This window comes from Sapajus apella, unplaced genomic scaffold (genome assembly GCF_009761245.1).
Source record: "Sapajus apella isolate SASKATOON/1434 unplaced genomic scaffold, GSC_monkey_1.0 scaffold6, whole genome shotgun sequence".
In the NCBI taxonomy this organism is placed as follows: Eukaryota; Metazoa; Chordata; class Mammalia; order Primates; family Cebidae; genus Sapajus; species Sapajus apella.
The window spans coordinates 42,468,291-42,482,767 of NW_022436946.1; the positions used below are offsets into that span (position 1 = coordinate 42,468,291).

The following is a 14,477-nucleotide window of genomic DNA, read 5'->3' on the forward strand; positions in this document are numbered from 1 at the left end:
CGTCTAAAAAAAAAAAAAAAAGAAAAGATAACTTGAGCTGGGGAACTTGAAGTTGCAGTGAGCTGAAATCACCCCACTTCACTCCAGCCTGGGTGACAGAGCGATACCCTGTCTCAAAAAATAAATAAAGGAGGAAAAGGTGGGAAAAGTGAAGCCAAGCAAGAGCTAGCTTGCAAAGGGACTTAAATGCCTCATGAAAGAGCTTGGACTTTTCTCTTAAGGCTATTAGAAGGGTTTTAAGCAAGATTGTCTTTGTGTTTTATCAAGATCTCCTTGGCAGCATAGAAGCTGGAGCCCAGGGATGCAGAACTGGTGGTGGGAAGGCTCTTTAGGAAATGATTGCAAAAAGTAACTGAGGCGAGGGATGACGATGGCTGGAACTAATGTAGTGGCAACGGGAATGAAGAGTAGAGGATAAAATTGAGAGCTCTGAAGAGAGAGAATGACTAGGATTCATTGACTGTATCAGTCAAAATGGCCACAGATAGTCTCACAACCTCGGTGGTTTAAAACAACAAAGTTGGGTTTCTTGCCTACTCTACATGTCTGCCTCAGGTGGGCGAGGCACTGTGGTGTTCATTACAGTCACTCAGGGATCCAGGCCAAGGAACATCTCCAGTGAGGGCTGGTAGCTGTGCAAGAAGGACTCAGGACAGTTTAATGCTGCAGCCCCCAAGTGGCATGCCTCATTCACAACTTACAGACCAGAACTTGTCACCTGGCTGCACCCAGTCTCTGGCAGTGAAAAAGTTCAGTTGTGAATGAGCAACCCTAGGACTGCCCCAGTGTCTGACCAGTTATGGGGAATGAAGACCTCCAAGTTTCTGACTTAGAGAATTAGAAGGAGGTTTGAGGCATTCATTAAGAAAGAGAAGATGGCAATGGAGCAACAGAAAGTGAGCAGACCAAATAATTAATTATATGTGTCTTTTTCAGCTCTAAATGTAACCATTGTATTGGTCCTTTCTCATCATCAAAGAGGATTGAAAGTCATTTTCGTTTGTCAGCAATTGTTTATTCTTTTTTTTTGAGATAGAGTTTCACTCTTGTTGTCCAGACTGGAGTGCAATGGCACAATCTTGGCTCACCACAACCTCCGCCTCCCGGGTTCAAGCAGTTCTCCCACCTGAGCCTCCCAAGTAGCTGGGATTACAGGCATGCGCCACCATACCTGGCTAATTTTGTATTTTTTGTGGAGACGGGGTTTCACCGTGTTGGCCAGGCTGGTCTCAGACTCCCAACCTCAGGTGATCCACCCACTTCAGCCTCCCAAAGTGCTGCAGTTATAGGCGTGAGCCACCACACCCACCTTTTTTTTTTTGAGACTAGGTCTTGCACCATTGCTTAGGCTGGAGTGGTACAGTGATGCAATCATGGCTCATTGCAGCCTTTACTTCCTGGGCTCAAGTGATCCTCCCACCATAGCCTTCTATGTAACTGGGACTCCAATTGTGCACTACCATGCTTGGCTAATTTTTTTTATTTGTTGTAGAGATAGGGTCTCACTATGTAGCCCAAGCTGGTCAGAACTCCTAGGCTAAAGCAGTCCTCCTGTCTCAGCCTCCCAAGTGCTGGAGTTATAGGTAAGGGCCACTGTGCCCAGCCGACATTCTTTGCAAAGAGTTTTAGTTCATTCTTCCCAGCTAAACAAAGTCTTTGAGTTTTAAAAATGTAGCATTCAGGGTCAGGTGTGGTGGCTCATGCCTGTAATCCCAGCACTTTGGGAGGCTGAGGCGGGCGGAGCACGAGGTGATATGATCAAGACCATCCTGGCCAAAATGCTGAAACCCCATCTCTACTAAAAACACAAAAAAATTAGCTGGGCGTGGTGGCACACGCCTGTAGTTCCAGCTACTCAGGAGGCTGAGGCAGGAGAATTGCTTGAACCCAGGAGGCAGAAGTTGCAGTGAATCAAGATTGCACCACTGCACTACAGCCTGGGTGACAGTGTAAGACTCTGTTTCAAAAAAAAAAAAAAAAAACTGTAGCATGCAGGCTGAGCACAGTGGCTCTCGCCTGTAATCCTAGCACTTTGGGAGGCTGAGGCAGGGGAAGTGCTTGAGGTCAGGAGTTCAAGACCAGCCTGGCCAACATGGCAAAACCCTTTCTCTACCAAAAATACAAAAATTGGCCAGGTATGGTGGTCGGTGCCTGTAATCCCAGCTACTCAGGAGGCTGAGGAAGGAGAATCACTTGAATCCGGGAGGCAGAGGTTGCAGTGAGACAAGATCATACCACTACATTCCAGCCTGGGTGACAGAGTGTGACTTTGTCTCAAAAAAAAAAAAAAATAGCATTCAGATCTACTACATGTCTTTCGTGAATTTTCATATGGACTATTGTGGTAACATATGGTGTTTAAAAAAAAGGTTATTAACTAAGATGTTAGTGAAGCCTTTCTCACATAAGAATATCAGGCTGCTGGCCAGGCACGGTGGCTCATGTCTGTAATCCCAGCACTTTGGGAGGCCAGGGCAGGTGGATCACTGGAGGTCAGGAGTTCGAGAGCAGCCTGGCCAACATGGCAAAACCCTGTCTCTACTAAAAATACAAAAATCAGGTGGGTGTGGTGGGTGACAGGTGCCTGTGGTCCCAGATACTTGGGAGCCTGAGGCAGGGGAATTGCTTGAACCCAGGAGGCAGAGGTTGCAGTGAGCCGAGATCACACCATTGCACTCCAACCTGGGCAACAGAGCAAGATTCCATCCGTTTAAAAAAAAAAAAAGGGGCCGGGCACGGTGGCTCACGCCTGTAATCCCAGCACTTTGGGAGGCCGAGGCGGGTGGATCACGAGGTCAAGAGATCGAGACCATCCTGGTCAACACGGTGAAACCTTGTCTCTACTAAAAATACAAAAAATTAGCTGGGCATGGTGGTGCGTGCCTGTAATCCCAGCTACTCAGGAGGCTAATGCAGGGGAATTGCCTGAACCCAGGAGGCGGAGGTTGCGGTGAGCCGAGATTGCGCCATTGCACTCCAGCCTGGGTAACAAGAGCGAAACTCCGTCTCAAAAAAAAAAAAAAAAAAGCAAGAAGAAGAATATCAGGCTGCTGAATTCAAAATGCCAGAGATGTAAATATCCTCTGCCTTCATTACTGCCATCCCCCAGCATAGCACATTTCAAGATATCAAGGGGTAGGTGTCAGGAAGAGGTGTAATTAGGCTGATTGGAGCCTATTGTGCTTCTCTGGAGCACAGACACTAAACAGCCTTAGGGAATGAGTGCCTCAAGATCATTGGGAAATGATGTCCTCTTTTCCAGAAAATCATGTAGCAGAAATACTCAATCTATTCCGTTTCTCCCTCTCTTTGTTTTCCATCTCCCCTCCCCAGTTTAATTGTGGTGCTTACTGTGTACCTTAAAAACTGACTTTATCTTGATTTGTTTCTTAACAGTTGCGAGAAAGAATCAAAGCTGGCAAAGGTGTGACTTCAGCTATTGACCTGTGTCGTTACCATGGAAACAAGGCACTGGAGGCCCTGGAGAGCTTTCCTCCCTCGGAGGCCAGATCTGCTTTAGAAAACATTGTGTTTGCTGTGACCAGGTTTTCATGACATCAAATTAAAAAGACACTATTGTTAGCTGAAAATCCTAGGGAATGAGGTGATTGGGAAAGCTTTCATGATGCGTTAATGACTTTTAAAACATACGCATTTTTCCTTCCTTTTATCACATTGCTAAATGAGTACTGCTTTTTTTTTTGGAACTGCTACAAACAAAATTAGAAGAAAAAAAGGTCAAGCAGTTTTCACTTGTCACGCCAGAAGCACACTTGAGGCTGCAGTCGCAGAAATAATTAATGAGATTCGCTCCTGTGACCTCAGCAAATGGACAGGAAATAAGTCCTTATTGATTGGACCGAGCCAGGGATGGCGCCAGGGCGGTGGCCTGTGGTTTTCCGTCCAGAGAGGACAAAGCAGGCTGGAAGCTGCAGGTGTCAAGAGAAACGTTCTCAATACCAACCAGGGAGGACTGTCAAATCAAAAACTAGTGACCAATTTCCCATAATGGAGAGTAGTTGAATGGATTAAGAAAAATACGTTTTATTTGTTGCCTCGAAATTATGTCTCCGGATTTTTTTTTTTTTTTTTTTTTTTTTTTTGAGACGGAGTTTCACTCTTGTTGCCCAGGCTGGTTGCAGTCTTGGCTCACTGCAACCTCCACCTCCTGGGTTCAAGCAATTCTCCTGCCTCATCCTCCCGATTAGCTGGAATTACAGGCACCTGCCACCACACCTGGCTAATTTTTGTATTTTTAGTAGAGATGGGGTTTCACCATGTTGGCCAGGCTGGTCTTGAACTCTTGATCTCAGGTGATCTACCCACCTCGGCCTCCCAAAGTGCTGGGATTACAGGCTTGAGCCACTTCGCTTAGCCCATGTTTTTGGATTTATAATGCAGTATGAATATGCACTGTGCTTTATGGTTTTTATAATATCTTTTTGGAGAAATTGCTGAAAAGTTGCCAAATACTTGAAGTAGGAGATTAAAATGTTATCAGATGTTAAATTGGTTATATTAGGAATTGTCTGTTTTTCTTTCTTGATGATCTGTTTTTTTAAACATATTTCAAAGAACCAAAAAAAATTTTTTAAGGAAAAAGGAGCTTTTTTCAAGTGAAATGTATTCATTTGTATAATACCTCAGTTTAAGGAATACTTTAATTTTTACGGGTTTCAGAAATAGAATTTTTGTACTAGAAAATTCATTGGTGAGAGTGTTCTTTTAACCTCAGAATGTCAGATTTTGGTCTTGAACCACAGACATCCAATTACAGAATGAATATAAGCAATCTGACAGGCCTGCAATTGGACACTGTCTCTGTGTGGTTCCTAGGAGATGATTTTTGAGGTTTGAACTCATGCAATATGAGAACACCGTTGACAAGAAGGCTGAGTTTACATAAATGATCTAGACTGAAACTCAGTTACCTTTCTTCCTCATGTGGTGTAATTACAGCCCTATCTGGAGACAGCGGACACAGCAAACAGATTTTATTACCTAGTTCACTCAAACACTAAATGAAGTTATCTTAGTAAAATTCCTCCCCGAAAAGTTACAAAACCATTTTATCAGGGCCCAACATGTGGCATGCAATGAAGAGAAAATGTAAAGCTACAGAGGTTCAGGTATTATATTATAAAATATTTTAAGTGTACTCGAAATACTGTAATTATACAGTTTATGCCACTATAATTTAAGGCCTATAGACTTAGCTTAAGAGAACACTTCTGTTTGAAATGCCTTTTCTCACTGAAATTGGCTTAATTAGTAACCATGAATAAGATGCTTTAGATCAGACTAGGTTTTAATCATTAACTTCCACAAAGAAGAGTCATGCTTTGCGTTCCTGTGTGCTGGTTGGATGTGCAGGAACTCCAGCAAACTGTGGGTTTTACTAAGCAGATGGTCGGGCACTGCAGGGCACCAGGCAGGATCCTAGGGCGCCACTAATTCTGCATTAGCACCTGGTTTTCTATATGACCTTGCGCAAGTCACTTCCCTCTGAGCCTCAATTTCTCATCTGTAAAATGAGATTCAAAAGTTGACCCAAAAGTCAAGTGTGAAAAAAAAAAGAGATTAAACAAGATAATTATGAAATCCCTTTCCGGTTTGTTTTATTTTCTGAAAGTTTGGTAGTTCTGCCTATCTAAATAGCAAAGATGCTACTTGAGGTTCAGGAAGGAGGGAATGTGAAGCCCAAAGAGAGGCCCTGAAGGAATCCACAGAGCTTAACGCAAGCTTCCTGCCAAGCTGCCTCTGCATGACCTAAAGGATTCTAGCTCTCCTTTATGCGACATGTAACCCTGAGACTTTTCTGTCTCAACACCTGCCTTGCTGCTTTCTTCCGGACCTTTCCTACCTCCCTGTCATCTTTCCAGCTGCTCTCATGTCCTTTATCCCATCTCTCATACCTTGCCATCCTGACTCCCTGAGATCCCTCGGACCAGTAGCCCCACCCTCCCTGTTGAGTGACAGAGCTCTGCCTGGCCCGCAGGGGTGCCTGGCCTCCTTCCTCAGGCCCCACTTAGAATTCTCACTTCCTCAGCATCCTGGCCAGCTTTTACAGAACCTAACAAGTTGGCTAGTTCACTCCAAAATGAAAGACTGTTAGCCTTTCTCCCTGCCCCTTCTTCAGGGATATTTATTTATTAGCACATAGGAAGTTCTTATAGTTTCAGACAATCTCTAAAGAGAATTTCAGGGCACTGAGACATTCCTCAGTCACACCTCTTAGCCTGGGGCTCCCTGGGTGTGGTAAATGGAGATAGTAAGTAGAGTTAATGGCTCTAGAATATCTCCTCGGCCCCCTCTCCAGCTCTCCCCACCCCCAGTTTCCTGCTAGAGGGAAGAATTCGTTCATTAGCCATTGTCCTGCTTTCCTCTGTCTAGTACACCCAAATTGCCAGTTGGCTTCTGCAAACCTCACTCACTACTCACTCCAGACCCATGAACTCACTTGCACTCTCCTCCCTTCCATTTCTTCTTTGTTAAGTATACTTGGCCAGACGCAGTGGCTCACGCCTGGAATCCTAGCACTTTGCGAGGCCAAGACAGGTGGATCACCTGAGGTCAGAAGTTCGAGACCACCCTGACCAACATGGAGAAACCCCGTCTCTACTAAAAATACAAAATTAGCCAGGCGTGGTGGGGCATGCCTGTAGTCCTAGCTACTCGGGGGGCTGAGGCAGGAGAATCACTTGAACCCGGGAGATGGAGGTTGCAATGAGCCAAGATTGCGCCATTGCACTCCAGCCTGGGCAACAAGCGAAACTCTGTCTCAAAATAATGTATATACTAAAGGCTGCGTTAGCGCAGACTTCCTTGTCCCAGGCACTCTGCTAGGGGCCCTAACTACACTCACTTGTTTTAACCCCCACAAACACTCTTAGGGATGGGTATTAGTCCCCCATTTACAGATGCAGAAGCTGGCAGAGAAAACCACCTCTGACTGACTAGCTTGTTCCAAGTAGTGCCTCTTTCTGTCTCTCTCTCTCTCTCTCTCTCTCTTTTGAGACAGAGTCTCATTGTGTCGTACAGGGTGGCGCGATCTCAGCTCACTGCAACCTCTCCTTCCTGGGTTCAAGCGATTCTCCTGCCTTAGCCTCCTGAGTAGCTGGGATTATAGGTGCACACCACCACACCTAGTAATTTTTGTATTTTAGTAGATATGGGTTTCACCATGTTGGTGAGGCTGGTCTCGAACTCCTGACCTCACAATCCGCCCGCCTCCGCCTCCGAAAGTGCTGGGATTACAGACATGAACCGCCGCACTCAGCCCTTGGCTTTTCCTTAAGAAAAAAAAAATGACTTTTGGCCGGGCACGGTGGCTCAAGCCTGTAATCCCAGCACTTTGGGAGGCCGAGGTGGGTAGATCACGAGGTCAAGAGATCGAGACCATCCTGGTCAACATGGTGAAACCCCATCTCTACTAAAACTACAAAAAAATTAGCTGGGCATGGTGGCACGTGCCTGTAATCCCAGCTACTCAGGAGGCTGAGGCAGGAGAATTGCCTGAACCCAGGAGGCGGAGGTTGTGGTGAGCCGAGATCGCGCCATTGCACTCCAGCCTGGGTAAAAAGAAGTAAACCCCCTCCTCAAAAAAAAAAAAAAAAAAAAGAAAAAAAAAATGACTTTTTTTTTTCAAAGATTTGAAGCCTGTTGCCTCATGTCTCCTTCATGTCTCTATTCTTGAATCTTCAGTGTCTCCTCTGCTGGCTGTGAATGTGTTCAGTTCTCCTTGTACCTAAAATAAAACTTCTTACTTCACCCTGTTTATCCTTCCACCTCCAAATTTTCCTTCAGCTTTACCAGCAAACCTTCTTACAGTCTGCTGACTCCTTACCTCTTACAATTGGTCATTCACTAGCAGGTCCCCATTATCTAGATCAGCACCACACTTTAGGTACTTAAAGAATACTTGCTGAACAAATGCATCAAGCCTCTTACTGTGCTGCTTTACTGAAATGGCTTCTTAAAAGTTCACAGCTGATGTCCTCACTGGAATTTGTGTGCCTAGCAGCGGCCCTGCACTCTGCCCTGCACTTGCTGTAGCAAGTCTGTCATCTCCCTAATGGAAAGCCAGGACCCATTCTGAAAGAATAAAATGGTTAATATGAGAAGGAATCAGGGTTGAAGATGGGAAAAAGAAAGGTAAATGATTATCTTGTTAGAGTACTTTATTGTTAATAAAACATCATAATGGAAACTATTAATAATAAAATGTGCCCTCAATTTCAAACCTTTATCATTAAAAAAAAAAAAAAATGACAATGTTGCAGAGGCTGGGCATGGTGGCTTACGCCTATAATCCCAGCACTTTGCGGGGCTGAGGTGAGAGGATAGCTTGAGGTCAGGAGTTTGGATAATTGTTACCTTAACAATTAAATATAATCTTCCATGATCTTTTTTTTTTTTTTTTTTTTTTGTCCAGGCAGGCTCTCAAGCCAGAGTAGGCTCAGAGACTCCCAAACCATCATTACTTTCTTTCTCTTTTTTACCTTTTTTTTTTGAGACGGAGTTTCGCTCTTGTTACCCAGGCTGGAGTGCAATGGCGCAATCTCGGCTCACCGCAACCTCCGTCTCCTGGGTTCAGGCAATTCTCCTGCCTCAGCCTCCTGAGTAGCTGGGATTACAGGCACACGCCACCATGCCCAGCTAATTTTTTGTATTTTTAGTAGAGACGGGGTTTCACCGTGTTGACCAGGATGGTCTCGACCTCTTGACCTCGTGATCCACCTGCCTCGGCCTCCCAAAGTGCTGGGATTACAGGCTTGAGCCACTGCGCCCGGCCTTTTTTACTTTTTTTTAATTGTGATAACATATAGATAGCATAAATTATGCCATTTTTGTTATTTTAAGTGTACAGTTCAGTGGCATTAGCTACATTCACACTGTTGTGCAACCATCACTATCTGTTTGTAAAACTTTTTCATCACCCCAAACAAAAACTGTGTTGTTGTTGTTGTTTGAACAATACTGAAATTGCCAACTTACTAGTTACTGTATGGTCCTCGGTAGCCACAAAGTCCTTTTTCAGATCATTAATTTAATGCCAAACCCTGAATCTCAAGGAACCCTGGTACTGGACTTTGGAGGAATACAGATAGTCTTTGTTAAGAAATTAGGCTCTGACCAGGCATGGTGACTTATGCCTGTGATCCCAACACTTTGTGGGGCCAAGGTGGGAGGATCACTTGAAGCAGTTTTGAGATCTGCCTGGGCAACATGATGACACCCCGTCTCTAAAAACAAAACCAAAAGGGTGGGAGTTGCAGTCTTCAAATCCCAGCTCTGCCATTGATGATCAAGTTACTTCTCTGGGCCAGGAATAGTGGCTCACACCTGAAATCCCAACACTTTGGGAGGCTGAGGCAGGCGGATCACCTAAGGTCAGGAGTTTGAGACCAGCCTGGCCAACATGATGAAAACCTATCTCTACTAAAAATATAAAAATTAGCTGTGTGTTGTGGCTCTTGCCTGTAGTCCCAACTACTCGGGAGGCTGAGGCAAGAGAATTGCTTGAACCCGGGAGGCAGAGGCTGCAGTGAGCCAGGATCGCACCACTGCACTCCATCCTGGGTGATAGCAAGACTCCGTCTCAACAACAAGAACAAAAAAGTTACTTCCATGAAACTTACATTATCATATACATATTTAAACATTTTTGTTTCTATGATTTCCTAGGTGCGGGTTTCACTAAATGGGGTCTAGAGACCCTAAGGATATGCAGCAGCCTGCCAGGTGCTGTGGAAGACACAAAAGGAGCATGCGCATTGTCTAGTGACATTTTTCTTCCACAAAGTTAAAAGTAGGTACCTTAGCCGGGCGCGGTGACTCACGCCTGTAATCCTAGCACTTTGGGAGGCTGATGTGGGTGGATCACCTGAGGTCAGGAGTTCAAGACCAGCCTGACCATCATGGTGAAACCCCATCTTATTTTTTTTTTTTTTTTTTTTTTTGAGACGGAGTTTCGCTCTTTTTACCCAGGCTGGGGTGCAATGGCGCAATCTCGGCTCACCGCAACCTCCGCCTCCCGGGTTCAGGCAATTCTCCTGCCCCAGCCTCCTGAGTAGCTGGGATTACAGGCACGCGCCACCATGCCCAGCTAATTTTTTGTATTTTTAGTAGAGACGGGGTTTCACCATGTTGACCAGGATGGTCTCGATCTCTTGACCTCGTGATCCACCCGCCTTGGCCTCCCACAGTGCTGGGATTACAGGCTTGAGCCACCGCGCCCGGCCAGCGAAACCCCATCTTTATGAAAAAAAAAAAAGTAGGTACTTTAACTACAAATGATTTTTCAAAACTTTTATGGCATTCCAAACATAAATTGTGGAGTTGAACATAAGATTCACATTAATTTTAATATCAAATGTAAGACACAATAAACTTGAAGTATATTCGGGTGCTTTGGGCTCACCCTCCTTCGTATCCATCCACCCCCATTTCACTTAACAAGTCCTTTCCTTCAGCACCTCTTGGGAAAAAAAAAAAAGTCTTTTACCCTCTACTCTCCCTCCCAGTCCTAGCAGACACTTACTCATCATTCACAGCCCTTTTCCCACCAACCCTCAAGAATCCTCTCTCTTAATTTTTTTTATTTATTTGAGATGGGGGTCTCACCATGGCATCCAGGCTGGTCTCAAACTCCTGGGCTCAAGCATACCCCCTTGACCTCAGAAAGGGCTAGGTTTACAGGTGTGGCCCACTGCACTCAGCCTCAGAATCCTCAACACAGCACTCCAGGAAGCCACTATTTACATATCTGAGCCAGCACACAAGTTGGACAGCCATCTCAGTTCAACTGACAACTGTTTGCTAACAACTATTTGCTTTACCCTGTATTTTACCATTTTCTAGGTAAGTATTTAAAATTAAATCAATAGCCCTGAAAATCAAGATGTTTTTATTTACTTTCCAAATATTATATTATATTCTTCCTTTTAGATTATTTTACTTTCTCTGATTTGCATATAAATTATGATAAAGATAATGAAAGGCATTATATGGTAAGTTGACTTTTAAAATGGCAGAATCTGCTGGGCACAGTGGCTCACGCCTGTAATCTCAGCACTTTGGGAGGCCTAGGTGGGTGGATTACCTAAGGTCAGGAGTTCAAAACCAGCCTGGCCAATATGGTGAAACCCTGTCTCTACTAAAAATACAAAAATTAGCCGGGCGTGGTGGCGTGCGCCTATAATCCCAGCTACTTGGGAGGCTTAGGCAGGAGAATCACTTGAAACCTGGGAGGCAGAGGTTGCAGTGAGCCGAGATCATGCCATTGCACTCTAGCCTGGGTGACAGTGCAAGACTCTTGTCTCAAAAATAAATAAATAAGTTAAATGGCAGAATCCATTATGTCATACAAGCCTGCTAGTCCAAAGGTATTTATATTTTATGTAAGTTTGTCCTAACAGCCATCAACAAAAATTGAATGCCCATTAGCATGGAAAAATCCCTTTGAAATGTCTTTGCAAAATACTTTGTATGGGCCAGCGCGTTGGCTCATGCCTGTATAATCCTAGCACTTTGGGAGGCTGAGGCTGGCAGATCACAAGGTCAGGAGATCGAGACCACCTTGGCCAACATGGTGAAACCCCATCTCTACTAAAAAAAATTAGCCAGCGTGGTGGCACACACCCATAGTCCCATCCCAGTTACTTGGGAGGCTGACACAGGAGAATTGCTTGAACCCAGGAGGCAGAAGTTGCAGTGAGCCAAGACCATGCCACTATACTTTTTATGTACCTTTGTGATCATTAGCTTCCATTCAAGAAAGGTTAACATGTATTGTTTTTCCCTATTTAAGAAAGCTCTAAATTTTGTTTTATCTAATCAATTTTAACACTGGGGTTGGTTGGGAATTTTTCTCAGATTCCCGTCTCTTTTTTCAGATATATATGAAAGTGAGATGAAGAAATGGACAAGAGCAGGTCATAGTGAGATCAAGCTTTTTTTTTTTTTTTTAAGCCATTAAACATCTATATTTTTTCTTCCTAGTGTCCTACCTCCCAACTTGTGATGATCAGAGGCTGGTATGACAGATTACCTTAGTTTGTATCTAGCTGTTGCTAAGTGATCGCCATGGTATCAAGACACTCAGGCAAATATAGATGACTAAAAACAAATGTGTGGGAAGAAAAAAATTGTCCCTAGTCCTCTCACCTCTACTGTCATCGGGATGAGTAGCAGCATTAAATCTGTGTCATAGTTGCTTCACAGCCATAGCAAAACTAAACAAAGGCTTGAAAACCCAATCATTGCATCCTATAAAAATATAATGATGTCTGCAGATTTTATATTTGTCATTTACAAAAGTCATCACCAGCCTTTGTGCCTATACCTTGTAATGATTCAAACAGCCTGCATATTAACATTTACTGAATTTCTGCCCTCTAGCAATATAAACACCAGCAAAAATACTGCCCTATTAATGATAATTTTTATGTTCATGCAGTCAAAATGAATGGCATCTTTTTGTTCTAACTCAATAAAGTTCTTCAAATAGTTTTCAACATTTCAAATTCTGGTATGTGATTTCAGCAAAACGATATGTATGAGCTCTCTCTTTTGAAAGTGGTATAAATATAAACTGCACTTTCCAATTTTATATCTTTTTTTTTTTTACAGAAAAGTGATTTATTTGGGCAGAGAAAGAGAAAAAGATGAGAGAGAAAGCTTCCACGAAGACTGTGGAAGGGGACCCAAAGATGGAATCCCAGAGAGGAAAACAGCTTCCACACTGAGTGGAAGGGGACCCCAGAGCGGGAAATCCCCCAATTTTATATCTTAGTCCTGTGACTTCCTTTGCCTCTCCACATATACCCAGCAGGAAATTATTTAATCCAAGGAACCGCTCAATTTTCTTTTTGTTTTGTTTTTTGTTTTTTTCAGATGGAGTGTCACTCTTGACCAGGCTGGAGTGCAGTGGTGTGATCTCGGCCCACTGCAGCCTCCACCTCCCGGGTTCAAGCAATTCTCCTGCCTCTGCCTCCCAAGTAGTTGGGACTATAGGCGCATGCTACCACACCCAGCTAATTTTTGTGTTTTTACTAGAGATGGAGTTTCACCATGTTGGCCAGAATGGTCTTGATCTACTGACCTTGTGATCCACCCACCTCAGCCTCCCAAAGCTTAAATTTTTTTTTTTTCTTTTTTTTTTTTTTTTTTTTTTTTAAATTTTTTTAAAAGTGATCACCAACACCGTCAACATATGTTTATAGATTAAATGTATCACTTGTTTACCCAAATTGAAGCAGAAATATCTGTTTTTAGAAAGCTTTTCCATAAATCTTTCTATATGATTGGATTCTTAAGCAGGCTATGATTAGGAAATAAACCACTTTCCCTTTTAGCTAGTTCTAATGAAAGCTTTCCAAATTAAACACTGTGTTTGAACACTTCTTCCATTCATAGCATGTGCTCATCAAAAAGTGCTTTCCGCTTCTGGTATGTCAGCTGTACTATTTATAACCTAGTTAACAAAGCCAACTAAGGCAGTAAAAGGTGTGTATTTCATATGCAAATTCCTCTCAGTAATTTCTACTTACATATAGTTGCTTGCTCTATTGTGTTCAACATCAGCGTTATAAAACTGAGGACAGGAAGGAGAAAATAATACTAAAATTATATTTTTGTATTCTTTAGTGGCTTTTATTGAATACATTAGAAAGATAAAAAGTACAAATGAAAATAGCCCTGGTTTATAATGGACATGTTCACAAAATGACTGATGACCTGTTACAGTAGCTTTGAGAGGAAAAAAATCACTGTGTGACATAGGCTTCATTTTGTCTCCAAATTTATGTTTCCTTAACAGTCCTCTTTGCTTCTTCTTACCAGATTCTTCTCTAAGTGATTCCCCTGACTTAGAAACCATCAATAGAAAAATAAGTAAGAAACCAGGATAAGTTCACGCCTTCTTTTCATTGACGTTTATTAAGTGTTACTATCCGCATAGCACTGCCTTGGATGCCACTATGAACCATAGAATGAGATTATTTGTGTCTTTCCCACTATACTGTGGGCTTGTTGGGATCGGATTCTCTTTGAAAACAGTGGAAGATAATGGAATAAACAGATTTGGGTTCAAATCCTAGCTTCTTGGCTGGGCATGGTGGCTCACACCTGTAATCCCAGCACTTTGGGAGGTCAAGACAGGTGAATCGCTTGAGGCCAAGAGTTGGAGACCAGGCTGGCCAACTTGATGAAACCCCATCTCTACAAAAAATAGAAAAATTAGCTGGGTGTGGTAGCAGGCACCTGTAATCCCAGCTACTTGAGAGGTTGAGGCAGGAGAATCGCTTCAACCGGGGAGCCAGAGGTTCCAGTGAGCCAACACCATGCCACTGCACCTCCAGCCTGAGTGACAGAGACTCCGTCTCAAAAAAAAAATTTTTTTTTAATTAAAAGTATTTATGCCGGGCACGGTGGCTCAAGCCTGTAATCCCAGTACTTTGGGAGGCCGAGGCGGG

The 14,477-nt window shown here is 43.5% G+C and overlaps 1 protein-coding gene across 5 annotated transcripts in view; it reads left to right on the forward strand.

Moving 5' to 3' along the window:
* Positions 1-5,602, forward strand: part of PDSS2 (decaprenyl diphosphate synthase subunit 2) — a 279,633-nt gene extending 274,031 nt beyond the window's left edge. For 2 of the 5 annotated variants that reach the window (XM_032275119.1, XM_032275122.1), the window contains one exon: positions 3,397-3,470. Coding sequence is in view for 3 of the 5 variants with exons in the window: in XM_032275117.1 (XP_032131008.1) it covers positions 3,397-3,555 (159 nt within the window). In the remaining 2 variants the exon portion in view is untranslated. Of the gene's footprint in view, positions 1-3,396 lie in introns of all 5 variants that reach the window. The other 3 variants (XM_032275117.1, XM_032275118.1, XM_032275121.1) reach the window with 3 other exon arrangements.
* The last annotated feature ends 8,875 nt before the right edge of the window (positions 5,603-14,477 follow it).